The 23767-nt window shown below is 35.8% G+C and overlaps 1 protein-coding gene across 1 annotated transcript in view; it reads right to left on the bottom strand.

Moving 5' to 3' along the window:
* The window catches only part of CCDC7 (coiled-coil domain containing 7), a 175613-nt gene that overhangs the window by 30529 nt on the left and 121317 nt on the right, over window positions 1-23767 (bottom strand). The window contains exons 14-15 of the mRNA XM_035029523.1: window positions 20172-20237; window positions 10589-10807 (exon numbers count right to left, since the gene is read on the bottom strand). Of these exons, the coding sequence (XP_034885414.1) occupies window positions 10589-10807; window positions 20172-20237 (285 nt within the window). The remainder of the gene's footprint in view (window positions 1-10588; window positions 10808-20171; window positions 20238-23767) is intronic.

The raw sequence follows: 23767 nt of genomic DNA, 5'->3' as shown, positions 1-23767 counted from the left end.
AAAAACATACTTTTAAAAATATAACCACTACAGACATTAAAATGGACACTTCCAAAACTCTTAGCCCTTAATCATAATATTTATTACTTAATTCTTGCTAATTCATCTGGGTCTATAATCTAGAAATATTAAAAATAGTAATGAAGCAGAGAAATGCACATTTCTAAATAATTCTTTCCTCTTTTCTGCGTGGCAATCAAAGCTAAAATTTTATATATTAAGCTATGTATAATTAAAGAATAAGTGCCTCATATACATTGAATTTGAATTCACAATAATTCAAGTGAATGACTGAAAGGAAACACTGCCATAGTTTATTCTCATTGAAGAGCAACCTAACTCTTACTGACAGAATTTACTGTTCCACTAATCTATCTGGTTCAGGCTTTCTGTTTCTTGACAGGTTTGTGAAAAGGTCTGTGAATCATAACATGTTAATCAAACAGACTCACTCACTAATGAAACTGTAAGATTTAATTGGTTAAATCAACCAACTCAATTATTTATGTGCATGCATATGCATATACATAAAGTGATTAAGCAAAAATGAAATGCAAAAAAAAAAATTTAAGTGTTTTATGTATTGAGGTCATGACTCAATGAAGTAATCCCACCCCTAACTATTTTCCTGAAGATAAATAAAAATTGTTTTCACACAAAAACCATTTTAAAAAAGGGTCATATTCAGGGGCGCCTGAGTGGCTCAGTCAGTTAAGCATCTGCCTTGGGCTCAGGTCATGAGCTCAGGGTCCTGGGATTAACCACCCCCCAACCCAATCTGGCTCCCTGCTCAGCAGGGAGTTTGCTTCTCGCTCTCCCTCTGTCCCTCCCCCCACTTGTGCTCTCTCTCAAATAAATAAATAAAATCTTTAATAAGAAATGGGTCATGTTCAGTTTCTCATTATCTGAAAATTTAATTGTTGCTCGGGGAGGTGGGGGGTATGGGGATGTGGGGAGGAAAGTGGCTTTGTACCATACCTAGTCCTTAGTTTAAATTTTTCCCTTAAAATTTTTGATTTTCACAGCATCCAAAACTGTTGGTGTTTGACAACATCTAAAGTTTTAAACATTTTCTATTTAAAATTAGTCCCAAAGAGTACAATATTGTAAGCAAAGATATAAATCAAGGAGTTTTATGATCCTGGATTTAGAATGGCTATTTCACCATTTAGGTATATAAACTAATAAAGACTAGAAAAATAATATTTTTAAATGTTTTACCTTTTGTCAATTGGGCTTCCATTTGGGACACTTGAGATCTGTGATAAAGAATACTAAATTTAAATACACTAAACATGCACACCAAATGTTTATACTAAATTATTTAGAAAAATATCATTCAAAGCAGGTTTTTAAATATGACAATTTTGTAAGATTAAGGTGTCAAAAAAGCTAAGATATGATCATACCTGGCATTGGAAGAAACACTGTAGAAGATGAACTACTATCAAAATTATATTTCTAAATGAGTGCAAAAAGGGCTTCATATTTATAGGACATACACCTGATGATCTTAGCCAAAAGGCCGAGAAGCGATTATATTTATAGTAAATAAACATTATTTTAAACATATCCATTACATAATTATTTAATCTTTTTAATATTCTTTTTGAAGCATTTATAATTCAAATGCCAAGAGTATACGAATATGGTGGTACTAACACATAGTATACTAATATATAATATAATATGATAGTATTTTTTTAATTTAATTTAATTTTTAATTTAAAAAAATATAAAAGTATATTGAGAATCCATGCTCAAAATATACTTATTGAGGTGTGTGATCAAAAATATAAGAAACCAATGGCCTCAGGAGTGTGATTTTATTAATAACTTACCCCTTGGGAAGATAACATGTTTTCCTATAGCATATTATTGATTCTAGATTCTATCCCAGGCCTGAATTTTACCTAACTCAATTTCTTTCATACAGAGATTAGCTAGCTTTATCCTTATTCACCTGTGTCAAAGACTTCTGATGTTCACCAAACTAATTTTCTTTTCTTAAGGCACATTACTAGTCTATATTTCTAAGTCCCTCCTATAGTTAAATGTGGTAAATTAATTATGAGAGAAAATGGTGTGTACCACTTCCAGCCTGGTCAATGAAAATTGACTCATGTTTGGTCTTCCATCTCCTCTTCTGGTAGCTGGATATCTATGCCTAATGTGGCCCAGGAAGCCAATGTAAGATGGCAAAACTTCCATATGCCAGGATACTGGAATGACCCTGTAGAGCAGGACTCCCTAACACAAACATGGACCCTGAACTTCCTGGAAGTATTTACATGAGGAAATAATTTTCTATCGTATGTGAGCCATTACACATTCTGGGCCTATATGTGATAAGAGTTAGCCTATATATTAATATACTACCATGGGTTTTCATATGGACTATGTAGATAACTGGACAGAACTAAATGATGATAACATGATAATGATAACATTCACACAGTGCTTCATGATATACAAAAGCATTTGACAAACATTATCTCATTTTACTCTAACATGTTTATAAAGTATTATCATCCTCCTATATCTAAGGGTTTTATAGAAAAATGTCTTCAGTTCCTGACACATAGAAAAGATAATAGGTCTTACCCTAACCTCTAATTTTAAAAAGACTACTATTCCAATAAGCAACTTTAAAAACAGGTACAAAAACAAAGAGGAACTACTTCTTAAATATGTCATTAAGATATACAGATGACAGACCTTTTGTGTAATGCAATCTAATGTCCAGTAGTAGGAGTTCTAAATATTTTTCTTTCACTCCTTTTAAATTTTAAGTTTCTATCACCAGTAGCACAGGGTGATAAGCTGGCTTCCCTATGAAACCAGGCCCAAGAGCACTGGGAACATGCCACCTCATTTGAGAAAACTCTCTCTTGATATTAGCAATATCACAGCTCCACAGCCAAACAAGGCATTATAATACCTAAGACAGCTATATCAGCAAAAGAAATGAAATATATTTATAGTTACAATATATAGGTAAGACCTTATGAATTATAGGATCAATACAAAGCAGTTCTTCCTTTCTGACAATTGAAGACCAAACTGCTTAACTTAGCATTCAGTTCAAGAGTTTTCACAATCTCATATCAATCTACTTGTAGGCAGTCTCTAAAATGGCTCCCAGTGATCCCTGTTTCATGGTATGCATGCCTGTTGTATTACCCTACCTTGTTTTTGGGCTGACCCTCTTGACTACTTCTACTTCTAATGAATAGGATATGGCAGAAGTGATAGGATATCACTTCTGCAATTAGATTCTACCTTTCTCCATCCCTCCCTGCTGCTTTCCCTCTCTTTCTCCCTGTTTCTGCCCTTGCTTCCATGTTGTAAGTAGCTTTATGGAAAGGCCTCCATGGCAAGGAACTGATGTCCCCTAGCAACATCCAGCAAATATCTAAGGGCCAACAATAGTTACATGAGCATATACTGAGCCCACAAGTATATCCTCCTCCAGTTAGGTCTTGAGCCAAATGCAGCCAAGGCCAACATTGACATTGAAAATCTGATTTTACCACTTTACTGCCCAGCTCTTGTTTTTCTTTGACAGTGAGAGTGCTGTGACTCAGATAGAATCAGATTCATCACTGGACTCCAGAACACTCACCCAGGACCTCAATTTTTGAGCATTTTTGAAGCCATTGTCTTAACTCCTGATTAACTAAGGATCCATTGGTGAGTCCAACTCCTAAACCATTGTTCCATGCAAATGTCCACTGAAGTTAGTAGGGACAGATTTTGATTCTTAAGATTCTGAGTATACTCCAGAATCTGGTTAGAGTCTCATATAAGTGGAGGCTGGATTAGATTTCCAGGCTTCTCTATTTGTAAGAGGCTAATCTGTAAGGAATAGAAGCTATGTTTGAGTCCTAAGTTTTCTGTTTAAGTATAAAGGTACCAATAGTTAAAAACATGGGACTTCTCAATTGACTGAAAACCTTTGAAACCTCTTCCTTCCCATCACTAATGTTTCTCCTTCCTCTTTTTATCACCTTCAATCTTCACTAGGGTTCTCTTGAATCCTTTGGTATGTCTCTCTTTAATCACTAACCTCCCTCATCCTTCTGCCTACCCTGCCAGGCTTTCCCTTTCTGACTTGAGCCCCTCGGTTCCCTATAGTCACTTAAACATTAAGCCCCCATACTCCCTATGAAGAGATCTCAAGAGACTCAGACACCCAAATGCAACCATTTCAGGCTGAAAAGAGAGAAAGAGGCTATATGAAAACAAAATTAGTGTTTTGTCCACTTGATGAGACAGATAGCCACTAGACATCTCAGTCACTCACCTAAAACTTAGTCCACACCTCCATTAGATTACAGATCAAGGCAAAAAGTCCCTTCCACAAATATTGACAAACATGTAACCTTAACTTGTCCCAGTTGCCAGAAACACAATTTGAATAAAAATATAAAGTTGAAAAAAGATGAGAGCTAACTCCTCCATATAAACCACTTGTTTGTATTACATTTTACTGATTCAAGTCTAAAATTTTAGAATGAAAGCATTAAGATCTCTTTTTGCATGTTTGTATGTTTGTTTATATGTGTGTGTTTTATATACGTGTGCTCTTTTTTCCTCCAAATGATATCATCAAATTACTCGATAAAATCTCTTAAAGGAGTTCTATTCAAATTAGCTTAGAGATGAATGAGTGCCATTATAAATTAAGTATTTCTAAGACAAATCCCAAAAATACAAAAACTAACACAAATGTTTTGGTGGGTTTTTTTTTTAGATTCATATGATCTGGAATATAAATTGGTAAATAAAGCTAGTTTTAAAATTGTTGTTAAAATAAAAGCACGCATATGCTGAGATGTCAGCTTTAATACATACAGACATAAAATTTTTTTCTGCCTAAGTTCACTAGTCAAACAAGCTTACATTAAAGCTGCTAAATGTTTACAATTATAAATTATAAATCTAACCTAAGAACAAAATGTACAATAAAAATGGATTGCTTCAAAATCATAGGATATAAAATCAATGCACAGAAGTCTGTTGCATTTCTGTACACTAATAATGGAGCAGCAGAAAGAGAAATCAAGGAATAAATCCCACTTACAATTGCACCAAAAACCATAAGATACCTAGGAATAAACCTAACAAAAGAGGTCAAAGATCTGTATTCTGAAAACTATAGAACACTTATAAAAGAAATTGAGGAAGATACAAACAAATGGAAAAACATTCCATGCTTATGGAATGGAAGAACAAATATTGTTAAAATGTCTACTATACAAAAACAATGAATCATGGATCACTACATCAAAAACTAATGATGTATTGTATGGTGACTAACATAACATAATAAAATTTTTTTAAAAAATGTCTATGCTACCGAAAGCAATCTATACATTCAATGTAATCCCTATCAAAATACCACCAGCATTTTTCACAGAGCTGGAACAAACAATCCTAAAATTTGTATGAAACCAGAAAAGACCCCGAATAGCCAGAGGAATGTTGAAAAAGAAAACCAAAGCTGGTGGCATCACAATGCCAGACTTCAAGCTCTATTACAAAGCTGTGATCACCAAGACAGCATGGTACTGGCACAAAAACAGACATATAGACCAGTGGAACAGAATAGAGAGCCCAGATATGGACCCTCAACTCTGTGGTCAAATAATCTTTGACAAAGCAGGAAAAAATATGCAATGGAAAAAAGACAGTCTCTTCAATAAATGGTGCTGGGAAAATTGGACAGCTATATATAGAAGAATGAAACTTGGCCATTCTCTAACACCATACACAAAGATAAACTCAAAATGGATGAAATACCTCAATGTGAGACAGGAATCCATCAAAATCCTAGAGGATAACATAGGCAGTAACCTCGTTCAGATCAGCCACAGCAACTTCTTCCAAGATACATCTCCAAAGGCAAGTGAATCAAAAGCAAAAATGAACTTTTGGGACTTCATCAAGATAAAAAGCTTCTGCACAGCCAAGGAAACAGTCAACAAAACAAAGAGGCAACCCACAGAAGGGGAGAAGATATTTGCAAATGACACTACAGATAAAGGGCTGGTATCCAAGATCTATAAAGAACTTCTCAAACTCAACACCCAAAAAACAAATAATCAAGTCCAAAATTGGGCAGAAGACATGAACAGACACATCTCCAAAGAAGATATATAAATGGATAACAGACACACGAAAAAATGTTCATCATCATTAGCCATCAGGGAAATTTCAAGTCAAAACCACTTTAAGATACCACCTTACACCAGTTAGAATGGCAAAAATTGACAAGGCAAGAAACAACAAACTTTGGGGGGTTGTGCACTTCCTTTTAAAATCCAGTTTAATAAGAATCCTGAGTCAATTTAGCAACAGTGCCCCATTCTCCATAATTGATCTCCCTCAATACTTAAGGAGGTTCCTTATCCTTCACTATCCCCCAGGTGATAGCTGATCACACTTTTTTGAACACCACATCAAAAACTAACAATGCACTGTATGGTGACTAACATAATATAATAAAATTAAATTTTTAAAAAATAAAGTAAGGATTTTATTTATTTATTTGACAGAGAGAGAGAGCACAAGCAGGGGAAGCGGGAGAGGGAGAAGCAGGTTCCCTGGTGAGCAGGGAGCCAGACGTGGGGCTTGATCCTAGAACCCTGGGATCACGACCTGAGCCAAAGGCAGTCGCTTAACCAACTGAGCCACGGAGGCACTCCTATCACTCTTGCCTATCTTTGGCAAAGATCCTGTTAGGTCAGTTCAGCCAGAATCTCCATTACACCCCCAATGTTTCCTCTTAGTAATTTTCCACTGACCACCAACCTACTCTTTGGCTATAAATTTCTACTTCCCCATGGTGTATTAGGAATTGAATACAGTTCTATACTGAGGTCTTTTTTCTCCTATTGCAATGGCTTTGAACAAAATCTGTTTTTACCACTTGACTGCCCAGCTCTGATTTTTCTTTGATTGCATCTTTGTGAGAGACCATGAACTAGAGGATCTAGCTAAGCCTTCTTTCTGGATTTCTGACTCACAGATACTATGAAATAATACATGTTTGTTGTCTAAGCTACTAAGTTTTGGAGTAATTTATTACGTACCAAAAGGTAACATAGTCCTTTTTGTTCTTCATTCATTTTTTAACCAGATGAATTTTAAGAAACAAGGGAGGGAGAAACAGTGTTGAAAACAAAGAGAGCTAATTATGCAAAATCATGAAGGTGACAGAAAACATAGTGTGTTCCATGAACTTAAGGAAGTTCAGTGTAGCTAAAGCATAAATATATGTTTGTACGTGTGTGTGCACACTCATGCTTATGAAGTCATGTGCAGTGAATGGGTGTGTGGGGGGGTGAGGACTAACTAAAAATGAGGCTGGCATCTCAAGAAAGGACACCTTAACCCATAATTAGGAATTTGTACTTCAACCAAAGAATAATGGGAACCATTAAAGATTTTAGGCAAGAAGGTTGAACAGATTTCAATTTGAAAGATGACTAGACATCAACATGGAGACTGGACTAAAGACAATAAATTCTGGACAAAAGGACAGCAATTAGAATCCTGGTAGCATCCTGGGAATTGCCAGTGAAACCGGAAAAAAAAGGGCAAAATTTTATGGCTAATAATTGGATTGATTAAAAAAAAAGAAGAGACAAAATTGATTCCCAAGATTCTAGTTTCAGCAATTAGGTGTATGAGGATGCCAGGAAATTGTGACTAGTGGGAGAAGAAGCAGTCTAAGAAGAAAGCAATTAGTTCCTTTCAGGACATAATGAATTCTAGATGCTGTGGACCATTTCAGTAGGTAAATTCAATAAGCTGATAGATAATAGGTCTGGAAATTAAGCGATATTTGGGTTTGACACAAGATTTATTTGGCACTTGAAGCCATAAAGGTATATAAGCATGCTCAGAAAGAATATGTGGAATAAAAAGAGAATCCAGAAGAGAAAACTCAGAGAAACACCAACAGTTAAAAAATGGGCAGCACAAGAGGAGACCAAAACACAGAAATATAAAGAAAACCAAATAATTATTCTGTCTCTAAAACAAAACGCAGACTTCATTAAAAATAAATGGTCAGGGGGCACCTGGGTGGCTCAGTGGGTTAAGCATCTGCCTTTGGCTCAGGTCATGATCCCAGAGTCCTGGGAGAAAGCCCCACATCGGGCTCCCTGCTCAGCGAGGAGTCTGCTTCTCCTTCTCCACCTGCACCTCCCCCTGCTTCTGTTCTCTCTCTCTCACTCTCTCAAATAAATAAAGCTTTAAAAAAAAAAAAAGAAGGAAAGAAATGGTCAAACATGATCAAATAATGCTAAGAGGATAAGTGAGATAAAACTATAAAGCATCCTTCAGAATAGGATCAAGTAAATTTGTTGTGACCTTGGCAAAAATAGTTTTAATATAGTAGTTGGGAAAAAAGGTTACAGTTAAGTGAAGAATTACTATAAGAACATGGAAACAGTGAGTATGAACAACTTCTAATCCATCAAAATCCTCAGTAATGATTCCTGTTTCATTATTACCAGAGCAGGCCAATCCAAATAAATGATATTATATACACCATCCATGCAAAGAACCTAGTATATAGTAGGTGTTTTATAAGGATTGTTAAACTGAATATTTAATAAGAGAGGTGCGTGTTAATCTATTGAAAACCACTAAAAATAAAAATCACCTGCCCAGGTTGCAGGTGATGAAGTTACCTGGTAAAATGCTTCAGGTAATGAAGTTGCTCTTTCAAAATCATCTTACTTTTTAATCTAACATTTTCTATTTAACTCGTCATATATGACAGCCTTTATTTTGGTTATGGGGAAAATCCTGGGAAATAAAAAAACACTAGCCATTTAACAAAGTGAGGGTTCAAATGCAGCCACACAGGAAAAGAAGATATCCTGACATGATTTTGAAGCCAGAAAGACCTAGGTTTGAAGTCTAATTCAACATTACTATGATGTTGCATAGTTAGTGTTTTTAGGCTCCAGTTTCATCTTCAAAATGGGGGTGCTTATAGCTATCTTACTACTTATTGTGTAAATGATTGGCATCTATTACTTATTGTGTAAATGACTAGCACATATACATAAAATCACCAGCATATTTTATAATGATAGAGGATATAGAATGCCTAGCACATTTTAAATTGTGTTGCCACACTTTATCTTTGTTTTAAGCCAGTTCACAGAAACATGCATTTCTAAAAAATTTGCTTTTGTATGCAATTCAGGGCAAAAAACAAAGACAAAAAAACCCTAATAACCTTAATAATTTCTTTTTCACTAAGAGCAATTTTTTATCTTTCCAAGAAGAAACTGACATAGTTTGCAATAAAAATTATATACAATGGATTAAATAGATGTTGGGGATTAAGGAGTGCACTTGTGATGAGCAGCAGATGTTATACGTAAGAGTTGAATCACTAAATTGTACACCTGAAATTAACATTACACTGTATGTTAACTAACTGGAATTTAAATAAAAACTTAAAAAATTATCTACAAAAAAGATTAAAATAAGGATAAAATTACTGTGATGATAGTCTCCTTACAAAAGCTAGAGTATTGACCTTTAATTTTACTTTATTAATTTCCCATTTGCTAGTTTTACTATGATATCTCTTATACACATAAACTCTCATTCTGAAAACAAGAAGGAAGGACACTAAAGAATATAAAATATTAAAGAAATGAGAGACCTGATAATAGCTATCCTGCTAGAACAAAGACAAGCAAAATTATATTCTTGACAGTTTTGCTTTACTTCTTGAACTTTTCCCATTACTTGTTAATAAAGTTGCTTATGTGTAGACTGTTCTTTTCTTCTAAGGCACAGATTAATAAATCTCAATGTTCGGGCACCTGGGTGGCTCAGATGGTTAAGCATCTGCCTTCAGCTCAGGTCATGATCCCAGAGTCCTGGGATCGAGTCCCACATCAGGCTCCCTGCTCCTTGGGAGCCTGCTTCTCCCTCTGCCTCTCTCTCTCTCTCTCTGTCTGTCATGAATAAATAAATAAAATCTTTAAAAAAAATAAAAATAAAAAAAAATAAATCTCAATGTTCAAGAAAGAGCTTCTGAATCCACTGCACAACACAAACAAAAATACATTTTTTCAAGAATTTTCCCCCACAGATAATAGCTACACTTGCAGCAAGCAAAGCATAACATACATACTTAACAAGTCACTATGTTGTACACCTAAAACTAATACAACATTGTGTGTCAAATGTACTTCAGTAAAAAGATAAATTTGAAAATGTTTCCCCATAGTTTAGCATTTATATTTAACTTTGTTAATTTATAGCAAAAATCTTTAGTCTATGAAATCCTATTTTTTTCTGGCTCTCAAATCTCGGGTGTTTATATCATCATTCAAAACCAATACATATCTAATTTATAAATTTGTATTCAAGACAATGAATTGCTATAACCAAAGGTAAAAGACAAAAGGTCCAAGCAAAAAAACAGGGCAGAGTTTTTTTGAAATAATGTATACAAATGAAGTAAACAACAATATAAAAGAATCTTACAGCACAGATTACTGTTTTTCTGTCTCTACTGTTTTCTCTATTTCAGTAACTTCCTTACCTGTAGATGTTCTCGGATTTTAGAATCTGTCTTTTGTCCACCTGAATCTTTAACTAGTGATTGTCTTCTTCCTCTCTCCAATGGTATATCTTTTGAATCTTCAACTTTTATTTTACTAATACCCATTTCCATTGTTGTCTTGGTCTTCCCTTCACTTTTAAATAATTCTTTCCCTTGATTTAGGAAATAGTCAAGTTGATGCTTCGCTCTTTCAGCTTCCTGTTTTTAAAAAAGCAATGGTTTATCAAGCATTATGTGTGACATTTTTCTGTCAATATTACAACTTTCAGGAATAAGAATATATTCATGTCCACATTACTTCTCAATTTTATTTTTACTAAATTGGAGAAGCTGAATTAAACCACTGGTATAATCCATAGTTGCATTAACCCATAGGTTAAAATTAAAAACTGAAGAAATGCCTTCCACTTTGAGGGCTATTTTTATATCCCAGGAAGCTCCCCTATTATTTTTTTTAAAGCTCTAATTATTAGAGGGGCATAATAAAACTAAATAAAAGGTATATATTAGAAAAGGTGATAGAATGTAACCAAGGTAATTAATATCTATAGTATCAAATAAAAGAAAATGTGGAAAATAATTTATTTCTTCTAGAATATAAGGTTTTTAAATGCCACTTTTAATAATTTTTTTCTTAGATCAACAAAAATAAAGTTCACAAATAATCTCACCACAAACAGAAAACTCACTGTTAAGATTTGATATATAACCTTTTTCATTATTTCTAAATATAACTAGTGCATATATGTATTTTTAAAATTTTTAGGCTCCTACTATACATACATGATATGCTTTTTTTATTAAATAACGTCATAGATATGTTCCAATGACAATAAATGTACATCTAAATCAGAATAGCTAATAGAAGGACATTTAATAGTATACTTTTATTTAGCAAATTTCTTATTAGGGACATATTGGTAATTTAAAAATTTTTGCTATTAAAATTTTTTATATTATACACTTGTACAAAATCCCTGTACACTCTTTTCTTCTTTATGATAAATTTTTGTAACTGCAATGATTCAATGAAAAGCCTATGTTGTCCCAAAACTTTTGCTATATATTTTCTTCCAGAGAAGTATTAATTCATAGTAATAGAATTATATAAAAGATTACTTATTTTAGCATATATCTGCAAATATTAGACATTTCTGTTCCTAAAATTTTTACTGAAATGGTAAGTAAAAATAAAATCTATCGCACTGTCATTTTAAGTTGCATTTATTTGATAACTAGTGAGGTTGGATATATTCATATGTATTTATTGCCCTTGTGTGTTTCTAAGCTATGGGCCTGCCTGTTTGTATCTATTTGGGGGAAGGGCATTCATATTTCTTATAGATTTGTAAAAGATTGTCATATAAAACATTCTGTTAAGAATTTGCATTTATCTTTATATCTAATGAATCTTTTACCATACAAAAGTTTTAAATTAATAATAGCCAAATATATTGCAATATTCCTTTGCAATATGATGCTTAGAAAACCTTGCTCTAGCCAAGACCATATAACTGTTACCCAGTGTTTATTCTAACGTCACACTTCATTTATTAATTTTGGATCCTAAATCAGGCTGCAACTTATTTTGATGTATGTCACAAACTATTACATGAGAACTACTTTTTCATAGTAGTTTACTTTTTGTGACTATTTTGTCTTTCTATAAATAAGTTTCAATAACTAAAACTATAATATACTAAATTATTACATTCCTTTGAATCTGTTTCTGGATTTTTTTATTCAGAACCAAATCCAGAACCACATTGCTTTAGTTATTATAGTGTGTTACATTACACATTGATTTTTGAATGACCAAATCCTTATTATTCTTTTGTATAGTCACCAGTTTCTTATCTTAATATATTCTGTAATAATTCTGTTAAATTAAAAAATAACTCAATTTACATCCAGAAATAAATTTCTTTAAATCTATATATCAATTTGGAAAAAAGTAGAAAATTGAAATATTTATAATATTGAACCTTCAAAACCAAAAATATAAATTTCTATTTCTTCACTATTCATCTATATCCCTCAGTAAAGTATGTTTTTCTTCATTAAAAAAAAACTCTGTATTTTTTGTTAAATATGCTACTCGAGTATTATAAATAGAATCATCTCTACACATGAAAAAATGCTCAACATCACTTGGCATCAGGGAAATACAAATCAAAACCACAACGAGATACCACCTCACACCAGTTAGAATGGCAAAAATTAACAAGTCAGGAAACAAGGAATGTTAGCAAGGATACAGAGAAAGGGGAACTGTCTTACAGTGTTGGTGGGAATGCAAGCTGGTACAGCCACTCTGGGAAACAGTAGGGAGTTTCCTCAAAAAGTTAAAAATAGAGCTACCCTACAGCCCAGCAATTGCACTACTAGGTATTTACCCAAAGGATACAAATGTGGTGATCTGAAGGGGCAGCTGCACCCCAATGTTTATAGAAACAATGTCCACAATCCAAACTATGGAAAGAGCCCAGATGTCCGTTGACAGATGAATGGATAAGAATATGTGGTGTATACATATATATACATATACACATACATACATACAACGGAATATTACCCAGCCATCAAAAAGGATAAAATCATACCATTTACAATGACATGGATGGAACTGGAGGGTATTATGCTAAGTGAAACAAGTCAGTCAGAGAAAGACAATTATCATATGGTTTCACTCATATGTGGAATTTAAGAAACAAAACAGGATCATAGAGGAAGGGAGGGAAAAATAAAATAAGATGAAATTAGAGACAGAGATAAACCATAAGAGACTCTTAACTATGGGGAAAAAACTGAGGGCTGTTGGAGAGGAGGTGGGTGGGGGGATGGGGTAACTCGGTGATGGGCATTAAGGAGGGCACCTGATGTAATGAGCACTGGGTATTATATGCAACAGATGAATAATTGAACTCTACATCTGAAACTAATGGTACACTATATGTTAACTAAATGAATTTAAATAAAATAAGTAAAATAAATAAATAAATAAATAATAAATAAATAAGTAAGTAAGTAAGTAAATAAATAAATAGAATCATCTCCATTAAGGTTTCTAAATGGTTGTTTTGGATAAAAAGGAAACCTATTGTTTTTTTCCTTTTCCTTTCTTTAAATTTTAACTCCTGTGTAGTTAATGTGCAGTGTTATATTAGTTTCAGGTGTACAAAATGGTGATTTACCATATATTACTCAGTGCTCACCAAGATAAGTGTACTCTTAATCCCCTTCAACTATTTCACACAACTTCCCACCCACCTCCCCTCTGGTAACCATCTGTTTGCTCTGTGAAGTTAAGAGTCGGTTTCTTGGTTTGTCTCTCTTCTTTTTCCTTTGTTTGTTTGTTTTTTCTTTTTTTAAAGATTTATTTGAGAGAGACAGCATGAGCAGAGGGGAGAGGCAGAAGGAGAAGCAGGCTTGCTGCTGAGTAGGGAGCCCGACATGGGGCTGATTCCAGGGTCCCAGGATGATGACCTGAGCCGAAGGCCAATGCTTAACCGACTGAGCCACCCAGATGTCCCTGTTTGTTTTGTTTCTTAAATTCCACATATGAGTGAAATCATATGGTAACTGTCTTTCTCTTTTGATATATAGATTTTGTTCTTTTTTATTGCTGAATTATATTGCATTATATATATATAATATATATAGTCATATATGACACATAACACAACACATATAATGTATATATATAACATATATGTTATATATATATAACATCTTCTTTACCTATCAATGGACATTTGGGGTGCTTCCATAGTTTGGCTATTGTAAATAATGCTACAATAAACATAGATCCCTTTGAATTCATGTTTTTGTTTTCTTTGGGTAATATATCCAGTAGTGTGATTCCTGGATCATACAGTAGTTCTGTTTTTAATATTTTGAGGAATGGCCATACCGTCTTCCACAGCGGCAGCACCAGTTTGCATTCCCACCAATAGTGAGTGCACCAGGGTTCCATTTTCTACACATCCTCATCCACATTTGATGTATCTTGAGGTTTTAATTTTAGCCATTCTGATGGGGTGAGATGATATCTCATTGTGATTTTGATTTGCATTTCCCTGATGATGGGTGATGTTGAGTATGTTTTAATGTGTCTGTTGGTGATCTAGATGTCTTCTGCCCATTTTTATTTTATTTTTTTATTTAAATTCAATTAGCCAAGGTATAGTACATCATTAGTTTTTTATATAATGTTCAATGATTCATTAGTTGAATATAACACCCACTGCTCATCATATTATGTGCCATCTTTAATTCCCATCACCCAGTTACCCCATCCTCCCCACCCCCTCCCTTTCCACAACCCTCAGTTTGTTTCTGAGAGTCAAGAGTCTCATATGGTTTATCTCCCTCTCTGATTTCTTCCCATTCAGTTTTCCCTCCCTTCCACTATGGGCCTCTGCACTATTCCTTATGTTCCACATATGGGTGAAACCATATGATAGTTGTCTTTCTCTGATTGACTTATTTCACTTAGTTCCATCCATGTCGATGTAAATGGTAGATATTCATCCTTTCTAATGACCGAGTAATATTCCATTGTATATATGAACCACATCTTCTTTATCCATTCATCCACTGAAGGACATCTCGGTGTCTTCCACAGTTTTTCTATTGTGGACATTGCTGCTATAAACATTGGGGTGCAGGTGCCCCTTCAGATCACTATGTTTGTATCCTTTGGGTAAATACTTAGTAGTGCAATTGCTAGGTCATAGGGTACCTCTAATTTTAACTTCTTGAGGAACCTCCATACTGTTTTCCAGAGTGGCTGCACTAGCTTGTCATTCCCACCAGCAGTGTAAGAAGGTTCCCCTTTTTCCACAACCTTGTCAACGTTTGTTGTTTCCTGTCTTGTTAATTTTTGCCATCTAACTAGTGTGAAGTGGTATTTCATTGTGGTTTTGATTTGTTTTCCCTGATGCTGAGTGATGCTTTTGAACATTTGTTCATGTCTGTTATCCATTTGTATGTCTTCTTTGGAGAAGCGTCTGTTCATGTCTTCTGCCCATTTTTTGACTGGGTTATTTGTTTTTTGGGTGTTGAGTTTGAGAAGTTCTTTATACATCTTGGATACCAGCCTTTTATCTGTAATGTCATTTGCAAATTTCTCCCATTCTGTGGGTTGCCTCTTTGGTTGACTGTTTCCTTGGCTGTGCAGAAGCTTTTTATCTTGATGAAGTCCCTAAAGTTCATTTTTGCTTTTGTTTTCCTTGCCTTTAGAGACATGTCTTGCAAGAAGTTGCTGTGGCTGATGTCAAAGAGGTTACTACCTATGTTCTCCTCTAGGATTTTGATGGATTCCTGTCTCACATTGAAGCCTTTCATCCATTTTGAGTTTATCTTTGTGTATGGTGTAAGAAAATGGCCCAGCTTCATTCTTCTTTATGTGGCTGTCCAAATGTCCTAGCACCATTTATTTAAGAGACTGTCTTTTTTTCCATTGGATATTCTTTCCTGCTTTGTTGAAGATTAGTTGACCATAGAGTTGAGGGTCCATTGTCTTCCTGCTTTTAAATTTTTTTTTATCCCTATATTTTGTAAATTTAATTACAATATGTCTTGGTGTCAGTCTGCTTTTGTTGATTTTGATGGGCGTTCTCTATGCCTCCTGGATCTGGGTATCTGTTTTCTTCCCTAGATTAGAGAAGTTTTCAGTGATTATTTCTTCAAATAAATTTTCTGCTCCCTTTTCTCTCTTCTTCTTCTTCTGGGACTCCTATAACACAAATGTTAAAATCTTTGATGGAGTTACTGAATTCCCTAAGTCTATTCTCATGTTGTATAATTCTCTCTTGTTCAGTATCATTGCTTTCCATTATTTTGTCTTCTAGGCCATTAATTTATTCCTCTGCTTCTTCCAGCCTGCTGTTCATTGCATCAAGGATCTTTAACCTCATTTATTGCACTTTTCATCTCTGATTAATATTTTCTTAATTCTTTTATCTCTGTGGTAAGGGTCTCACTGATGTGTTCCATTCTTTTCTCAATCCCAGTGAATATCCTAATGATCATTGCTTTAAATTCTCCATCAGGCATATTATTTATATCTGCTTCACTTAGATCTCTGGCCATGACCTTATCTTCTTTCATTTGGGATACTTCCTCTGTCTTCTCATTTTTTCTAAGACTCTGCCTTGTCCTGTGTGCTAGAAAAGCCAGTTATGTTTCTCTCTCCTCTCCTAAAAGTAAGGGCCTTATGAAGAAGAGGTCAGGTAGTGCCCAGGGCCTAAAGGTTCAAGGAGTGCCTACAGTGTGTTGTATGTCTTCTGCTCTTATGTTCTGGCTGCTCTATCCTCCAGGTCAGTCGTTTCAGAGGCTTTCTTTGCCAGCTGTTGGCAGTGTTTGGTCCCTGGCCTGAATGTGGTTAGTTTTAATTAGGTGTACTCTGATCAGCTTGTGAAATGAGACTTGTTACCTCCTCCACTGGAACTGAGGCCCTGCAAAACTCTCTGAATGGTAGATGTGATGTGGACAGGGGTTTGTGCTGGTCTTCTGGGGGATGAGCCAACTGTGCCAGCACTGAGGTAAGTGTTACTGAGAAGGGCAGTTCCACTGGAGTACAGGGGAATGGCGCTTAGTGTAAACAAGCTAGGCCACCAGTGTCCACATTGCACTACTTCCTGCAGGTGGTTCTGTGTTTATGTTGAGGGGTGGGGCAGGGAACTAGTGACCAGCTGCTTTGTTCCCAGAGAGGTGTCTCAGTGAATGCTGCCTCTCAAGGGACATGCTCTGAGAAAAGCAAATAATCTCCCCACTATGTGCCCCAGGCACTCTTCGGATAACTGTTTCCATGTTGTATGTCCACAAGTTGTTTGCCTGCCTTCCCTCCAAGAGCAACACTGCCCTCTGGGCTCTATCCCAGCCAAGCCTCTTGACCTTTAAAACTGCAGGCTTTAAGCTGTGCTGGTTGCAAGAACTCATGAAGTTCAGCCCCTTTTGTTTTCCAAGCCAATGACTTTGAGGAGACCTTCCCCTTGTACGTTCCACTGCATGCTCTTCTCTGTCTTGCCATTCTCGATGACCACAGCTGCTTCCCCTCTGCCACAGCCAAGATCTGTTTCTCCCCTAAACCACATCTCTGCACGTCCTATCTTCTTTGATGTACCCTCTTTCTGTAGTTGTCAGTCTTCAGGTTGGTTTCTGTGGTATTTAGGATGATTTGATAGTTACCAGGTTATATTCATGGAATGAGGTGAGTCTAGGGTCCTCCTATTCTGCCATCATCTTCCTGTCTTCTCTCTTGCTATTTTAAATTTTTTTTCTTTATCAATACTTTTTGCCATTTGATTACCATGTGTCTCGGTGTGGACCTCCTTGGGTTGATTTTGTTGGAAGATCTCTGTGCCTTCTGGATCTGGATATTTGTTTCCTTTCCCAGATCAGGGAAGTTTTCAGCTATTATTTCTTCAAATAAGTTTTCTGCCCCCTTTTGTCTCTCCTTCTGGGATCCCTATACTGAAAATATTATGCTTGATGAAGTCACTGAGTTCCTTAAGTCTGTTCTCTTTTGCATAATTTTTTTCTCTAACTTGCTCAGCTTGATTGCTTTCCATTATTGTCTTCCAGGTCATTTATTTGTTCCTCTGCTTCCTCTAGCCTGCTATTTATTCCATCATGTGTATTTTTAATTTCAATTATCATGTTCTTGGTCTCTGCTTGGTTCTTTTTAATCTCTTTTTTAGGGGTCTCATTGATGTCTTCCACTCTTTTCTCAAGTCCAGCGAGTATCATTATAATCATTACTTTAAATTCTCCATCAGGTATAACACATATCTGTTTCACTTAGGTCTCTTGATATGGTTTTGTCTGATTCTTTAATTTGGGACATGTTCCTGTGTTTTAGGAAAGTCAGCTATATCTCATGCTCTTAAAAGCGGCCTTATGAAGAAGAGGTACCATAGTAGCTGCAGTGCAACATCCCCTGTCCCAAGGAACTGATGCTCATGGGGTGTCTCTTACATGTGTTGCATGTGCCCAGCAGTTGTGTCCTAGCCACTTTTTTCTTCAGTCATCTGCAGAACTCTCTGCCTATTGTTGACAGTGTTTGGTCCCAGGCTGTGGTGGAGCACATTTTACAAGGTACACACCAGTCTGCTAGTGAAATGAGACCTGGCACTGCTTCTGTGGCAGTCGACCAGTGCTGCATGGGTAGGGCACACAATTTTAACAAGGTTGCAGCTTGGGTTTCCATAGGGCCTGCAACCACTGCCAGGACCAAGAGGACCAAAATGAGTAGACAAAAAAGGAGGTACTGGTGAAGTTTGCATGGGTCTTCTGGGGAAAGGGATCCACAGCACTGGGACTGAGGCAAATGGGAAGTTTGTCTACTGAAGGGTGAGAGGGTGGGGCTTAGTGTAAGGTACTGAATGTTGGCATCATGCTGGTTCCTAGAGATGGCCTTATGTTTATGCTGGAAGGTGGGGAAGAGTGAAGGCACCTAACACCTCCTTTGTCCTGGAGGGGTTTCCCTTTGATTCTCACCACTCTGAGATGAGTAAATAACTCTCCCTCCCATATATTCCAAGCATTTTTCAAACTGCTGCTACTATGCTGTACCTCCATAAGTTGTTTATTGTGCTGTCTCATTAAAGACAGGACTCAGCTTCCTAATACCCTTGGGGCTCTCTCAGAGCCCACCTGCTAATTTTTAAAATTCCAGGCTTTAAGTCCTGCTACTTGTGAGAACTCACAAAATTTGGAGCCTCTTGTTTTCAAAGTCAAATGTTACGGAGATTCATCTTCTCCATGCAGGCTCCCCAGTGTAACGGTCTGCTTCTCTTCCCTCTTTTACTCACAGTGTCCCTTCCTCCTGGGGACAGTCCCACATGCATGTTTAGCTCCCCACCATGTCCTCACCCTGCCTACCCTCTTCAATGTGGCCTCTTTTCTACCTTTAATTGTGGAGTTTGTTCTGCCAGCCTTCAGGTTGTTTTCTGGGTTATTTATGCTGATATGAGTGTTATCTAGCTATATCTGTAGGATGAGCTGTGCTTAGGGTCCTCCTATTCTGCCATTTTCCCAGCCTCCTTCCATTGCTTTTTTATATCTATTTTGTCTTCAGCCACATTTTGGAATTATATCATTAATAAATTTGTGTATTATCTTGCATTTTTTCAAAGGAAAAGTAATATAAAAATAATTATACTTTTGTCTATCCACTTATGAAAATGTTTGTAGCTTTTTTCATTTCTTTAATCATTTAACAAGAATTTCATAAAGAGTAGTAAAAACCAATATCCTAGTTTAATTGAGTTGAGCTGGAATGCCTGCATTATTGTCCACATAACAGTGTCTCAGTTTGAAATAGATTTATTTTATTTGATTAAGGAAGTTTACTTTTCTATTTTATTGTTTTGAGTAATAATGAATATTAAATTTTATTAATGTATTCCTAGTACATAAAATGAAAGTACTTTAAATCTGGAAAAATAGTACAATACACCTATTAGTTTTCAAGGTCAAAATTATTCATTTAAAAGTTGTTTACAGATATTTCTTTCACTTGTTAACAATTTTAAAAGAACATTATGTAATTTACCTGGAAAGCCTGTTTCAGTTGTTCCTGAAGGACTTTGTTCTCAATTTCCAGAGCGTGGGCTACTTTCTACGATGTAATATGAGGGAGAAAATGCATTCATTTTAGTATTTCTGTTTCTATGAATTTATTGTTACAATTATTATCTTTCTAAAATACAGAGATAGCCAAGATGATGACTGGAGCACACACAGTACTTGCACTTTTCTCAGAAATAATGGCGGATAATTTCTGCAGCTGTATCTTCCTACTGATTTTCTACAGGAAAACTGACTTGAATCTGATAAATTATTACTACAGTAAGTTAAATATTTCATTTTTCCTTTTCTCTAGGCCTGAAAAATTTAAATACAAACATTTCAAATTTTATGAAAAGAAGCAACTCTACTCTTAACAGAAAATAAGCATAGTTTTGACTCTGTGAGAATGAATGGATTCTGTTACACATGAAATGTCTCAGCAATTCTCCATCAGATGAGAGACAGTTTGAGGAATCATATCTAAAATCCCCAGCTCTGTTTCTGGTATAGCAGGGCAAGTTCCTACAGGACAGACCCTGCCACACATAAAAACTACAAACCCAGAACAAAATATAAATATCAACACTGGATAGCAACCAAGAATAGGTGGATTCTTGAGAGAAGGTGATGCTTGGAAGAAGAAAGAGTCCTAGGTAAGATTCTTGTTTCCTGGCTTCTAGTCTGAGGGCAAGCCCTACCTGAGCCAGACAGCGCATCTAATAGCTGATTTAAAAAAAAAAAAAAATGAGTTTTTACACCTTACAAACCAGAGGAAGGAAATCAGGGCAATCATAACCACTGAAAAACTTAGGGGAAGTCACACAAAAGAGACAATGAGAGAAGGCGACCCAAACTCTGTATAAACCCTTCCCAACCTCCCCCCGCCAAGCCCTGAACCACATATGCATAGGGAAGACCAAGCAGCCTACCAAAACCTAAAAGAACTGAAATGCAATTTGAGCTGCTGCCTAAACACAGAATTTTCATTTTGCATCCAATAATGTTAAGTATATTAATGCAAAACAAACAAAAATAAGCCATACCAGAAGAATATAGCAGAATCCAGAGTTTGAACATGATATTCCCAATATTCAATATACAATTTAGAATTACTTGACATTTAAAGAAACAGCAAAATGACACTTACTCATAAGATAAAAACAATCTACAGAGAGTGATCTCAAGATAGATTTGATTTTAAAATTAGTGTACAAGAATTTTAAAGCAGCTATTATAACAATACCCAAAGTAAGGGCAAATATGTTCATAATGAAGGAAATAATAAAAATTTCAGCTGATTATTATGACCTATAAAAAAGAGCCAATGTAAATTACAGTAGAGAAAAACACAGTACCTGAATTTTAAAAATTTAAAGGATGAGCATAGGTGCAAATTGGATAGGACAGTGGAAAGAGTCAGACCATTTGAAGATACATCAGTAGAAAACACCTATCTAAAGACATAAGAATATTTTAAAAATGAAGAGGGACTGAGGAACATTTGGAATACTATCAAATATCTAACATGTAATTGCTTTCTCATAAGGAAAAGAGAGAAAGTGATAGAAAAAATGGTTGAAAAAGTAGCTGAAAATTTCTCAAATTTGGTAAGATTTACATACTCAAGATGCCCAGCAAACCCCAAGTTGATGTATATAAAGAAAATCATGCCTACACACATCAGAATGAAATGTTGAAAACCAAGTGAAAAGAGAAAATCTTAAAAGTAGACGAAGAGAATGCCAAATTACATGAGAGAAATGTTGCTTTAAATGACTGCTTCTCATCAGAAAAATATGAATTTTAAATGAAAATGGAAAACCATCTTCAAAGTATAGAGTAAATGTTTCTCTTCTGAAAGTGTTATCTTAAGAAACAGAAGAAAGATTTAAATCTATATTTTTATTCTCATTGAAATTTGAAAGAATACAAATACAACATCTATAAAAACAGAAAAAGGTAATAATGAGGACAAAAGCCTTCTAGCTCCTGTTAAAGAGATCTCTGTCTAGGACTATAATGTACTGTGGAAACTCACATTCAGAAATAGGCACAGAAATATAACAAGCCATTTACTGGGACTAAGTAACTTCAGAGAGGAAGACTAATTTGAATGATACAAAGAGGTATCCCCACTAAGGCAGATCTAAAGGGGCAGACAGAAAATAACTACAAGAAAACAGAACTCAGAAAGCTCTGATGGATGCATTTATAGCCATAAATTAAGATCCACTGAGATTATTTTTTAAACATAGTTTTGAACTTAAAATGTCAAGAGGGAAGACACTATTGGACTTCCTGGAAAGACGGCAGAGTAGGAGGATCCTAACTTCACCTCATCCCACAGAAACAAATAGATAACAGTGCAAATAACCCAGTGCAAATCAGTGCAAATAACCCAGAAAAAGACACAAAGACTGGCAGAACAAACTCCACAACTAAATGTAGAGAAAAGGCTACATCAAAGAAGGTAGGAAGGGTGGAGACACTGTAGGGACCTAAATGGATAGTGGGCCATCCATGGGAGGGAGCGGTCTGTTGGCACAGAGAGGGGTAAGAAATAGACTATCACACTGGAGACCCTGAACAGGGAAGATTAATCCCCATAACATTTGGCTCTGAAAATCAGGGGGGCCAGATTTCATGAGTTCTTACAACCAGCAGGATTTAACCCTAGAATTTTCAAAAGTCAGTGACTCCACTCTAAAAGAGCCTGGAGGGTATTAGGAAGCTGAGTCCTCAGCCTTAAAGAGAAAGCACAACTGCTAGTAAGATACAGCTTAGAAGCAGCAGTTTCAAAAATATTTGGGCATATAGGAGGGAGAGTTAGTTAGTAATCCCAGAGTTCACTGAGGAACTTCTCCAGGAAAAAAGGAGCTAGCAGGTGCCATTTCCTTCCCCATCCCACAGCATAATCACATAGCCACATGTGGGAACCAGCCAGGCACTGGCGTTCACTACCTAACTTCCCTACACCATCCCTTCCCCCCTCCAGCTGAGGCTGCCTCAGTCCCAAAGCTGTGGGTCCCCTCCCCAGAAAACCAGTGCAAACCATGCCAACACTGCATCTCCTGAATTCTTGCAGAGGACAAGTGCGTATTATTAAGACTGCACTCCCCTGAGCAGCTGTGGCTGGCTCAGTCTCAGAAGTGGCTACGCACCCCTGTGGGAAGAAGACAGACATAGCCTTATTAAAAGAGCATGCCCCACTACTTTCAAGGGCAAGAGATGTAACTGACTTTCCTAACACATAGAAACAGACACAGAGAGTTAGGCAAAATGAAGAAACAGAGGAATATGTCCCAAATTAAAGAATAAGACAAAATCATAGCAAGAGACCTAAGTGAAACAGTTGTAACTCATAACCTAAGTTATGCCTGATAATTTAAAGTGATGATTATAATGATATTCAGTGGACTTGAGAAAAGAATAGAAGACGTCAATGAGACCCTTAACAAAGAGATTAAAAAGAAAACAGAGATCAAGAATATGACAATTGAAATTAAAAATACACATGATGGAATAAATAGCAGGCTAGAGGGAGCAGAAGAACAAATTAATAACCTGGAAGACAGAATA

Source organism: Mirounga leonina, unplaced genomic scaffold, assembly GCF_011800145.1.
Source record: "Mirounga leonina isolate KUSES-001 unplaced genomic scaffold, KU_Mleo_1.0 Mir_260, whole genome shotgun sequence".
In the NCBI taxonomy this organism is placed as follows: Eukaryota; Metazoa; Chordata; class Mammalia; order Carnivora; family Phocidae; genus Mirounga; species Mirounga leonina.
The sequence above is the reverse complement of the archived record's forward strand: the minus strand, read 5'-3'. Positions and strand labels throughout refer to the sequence as shown.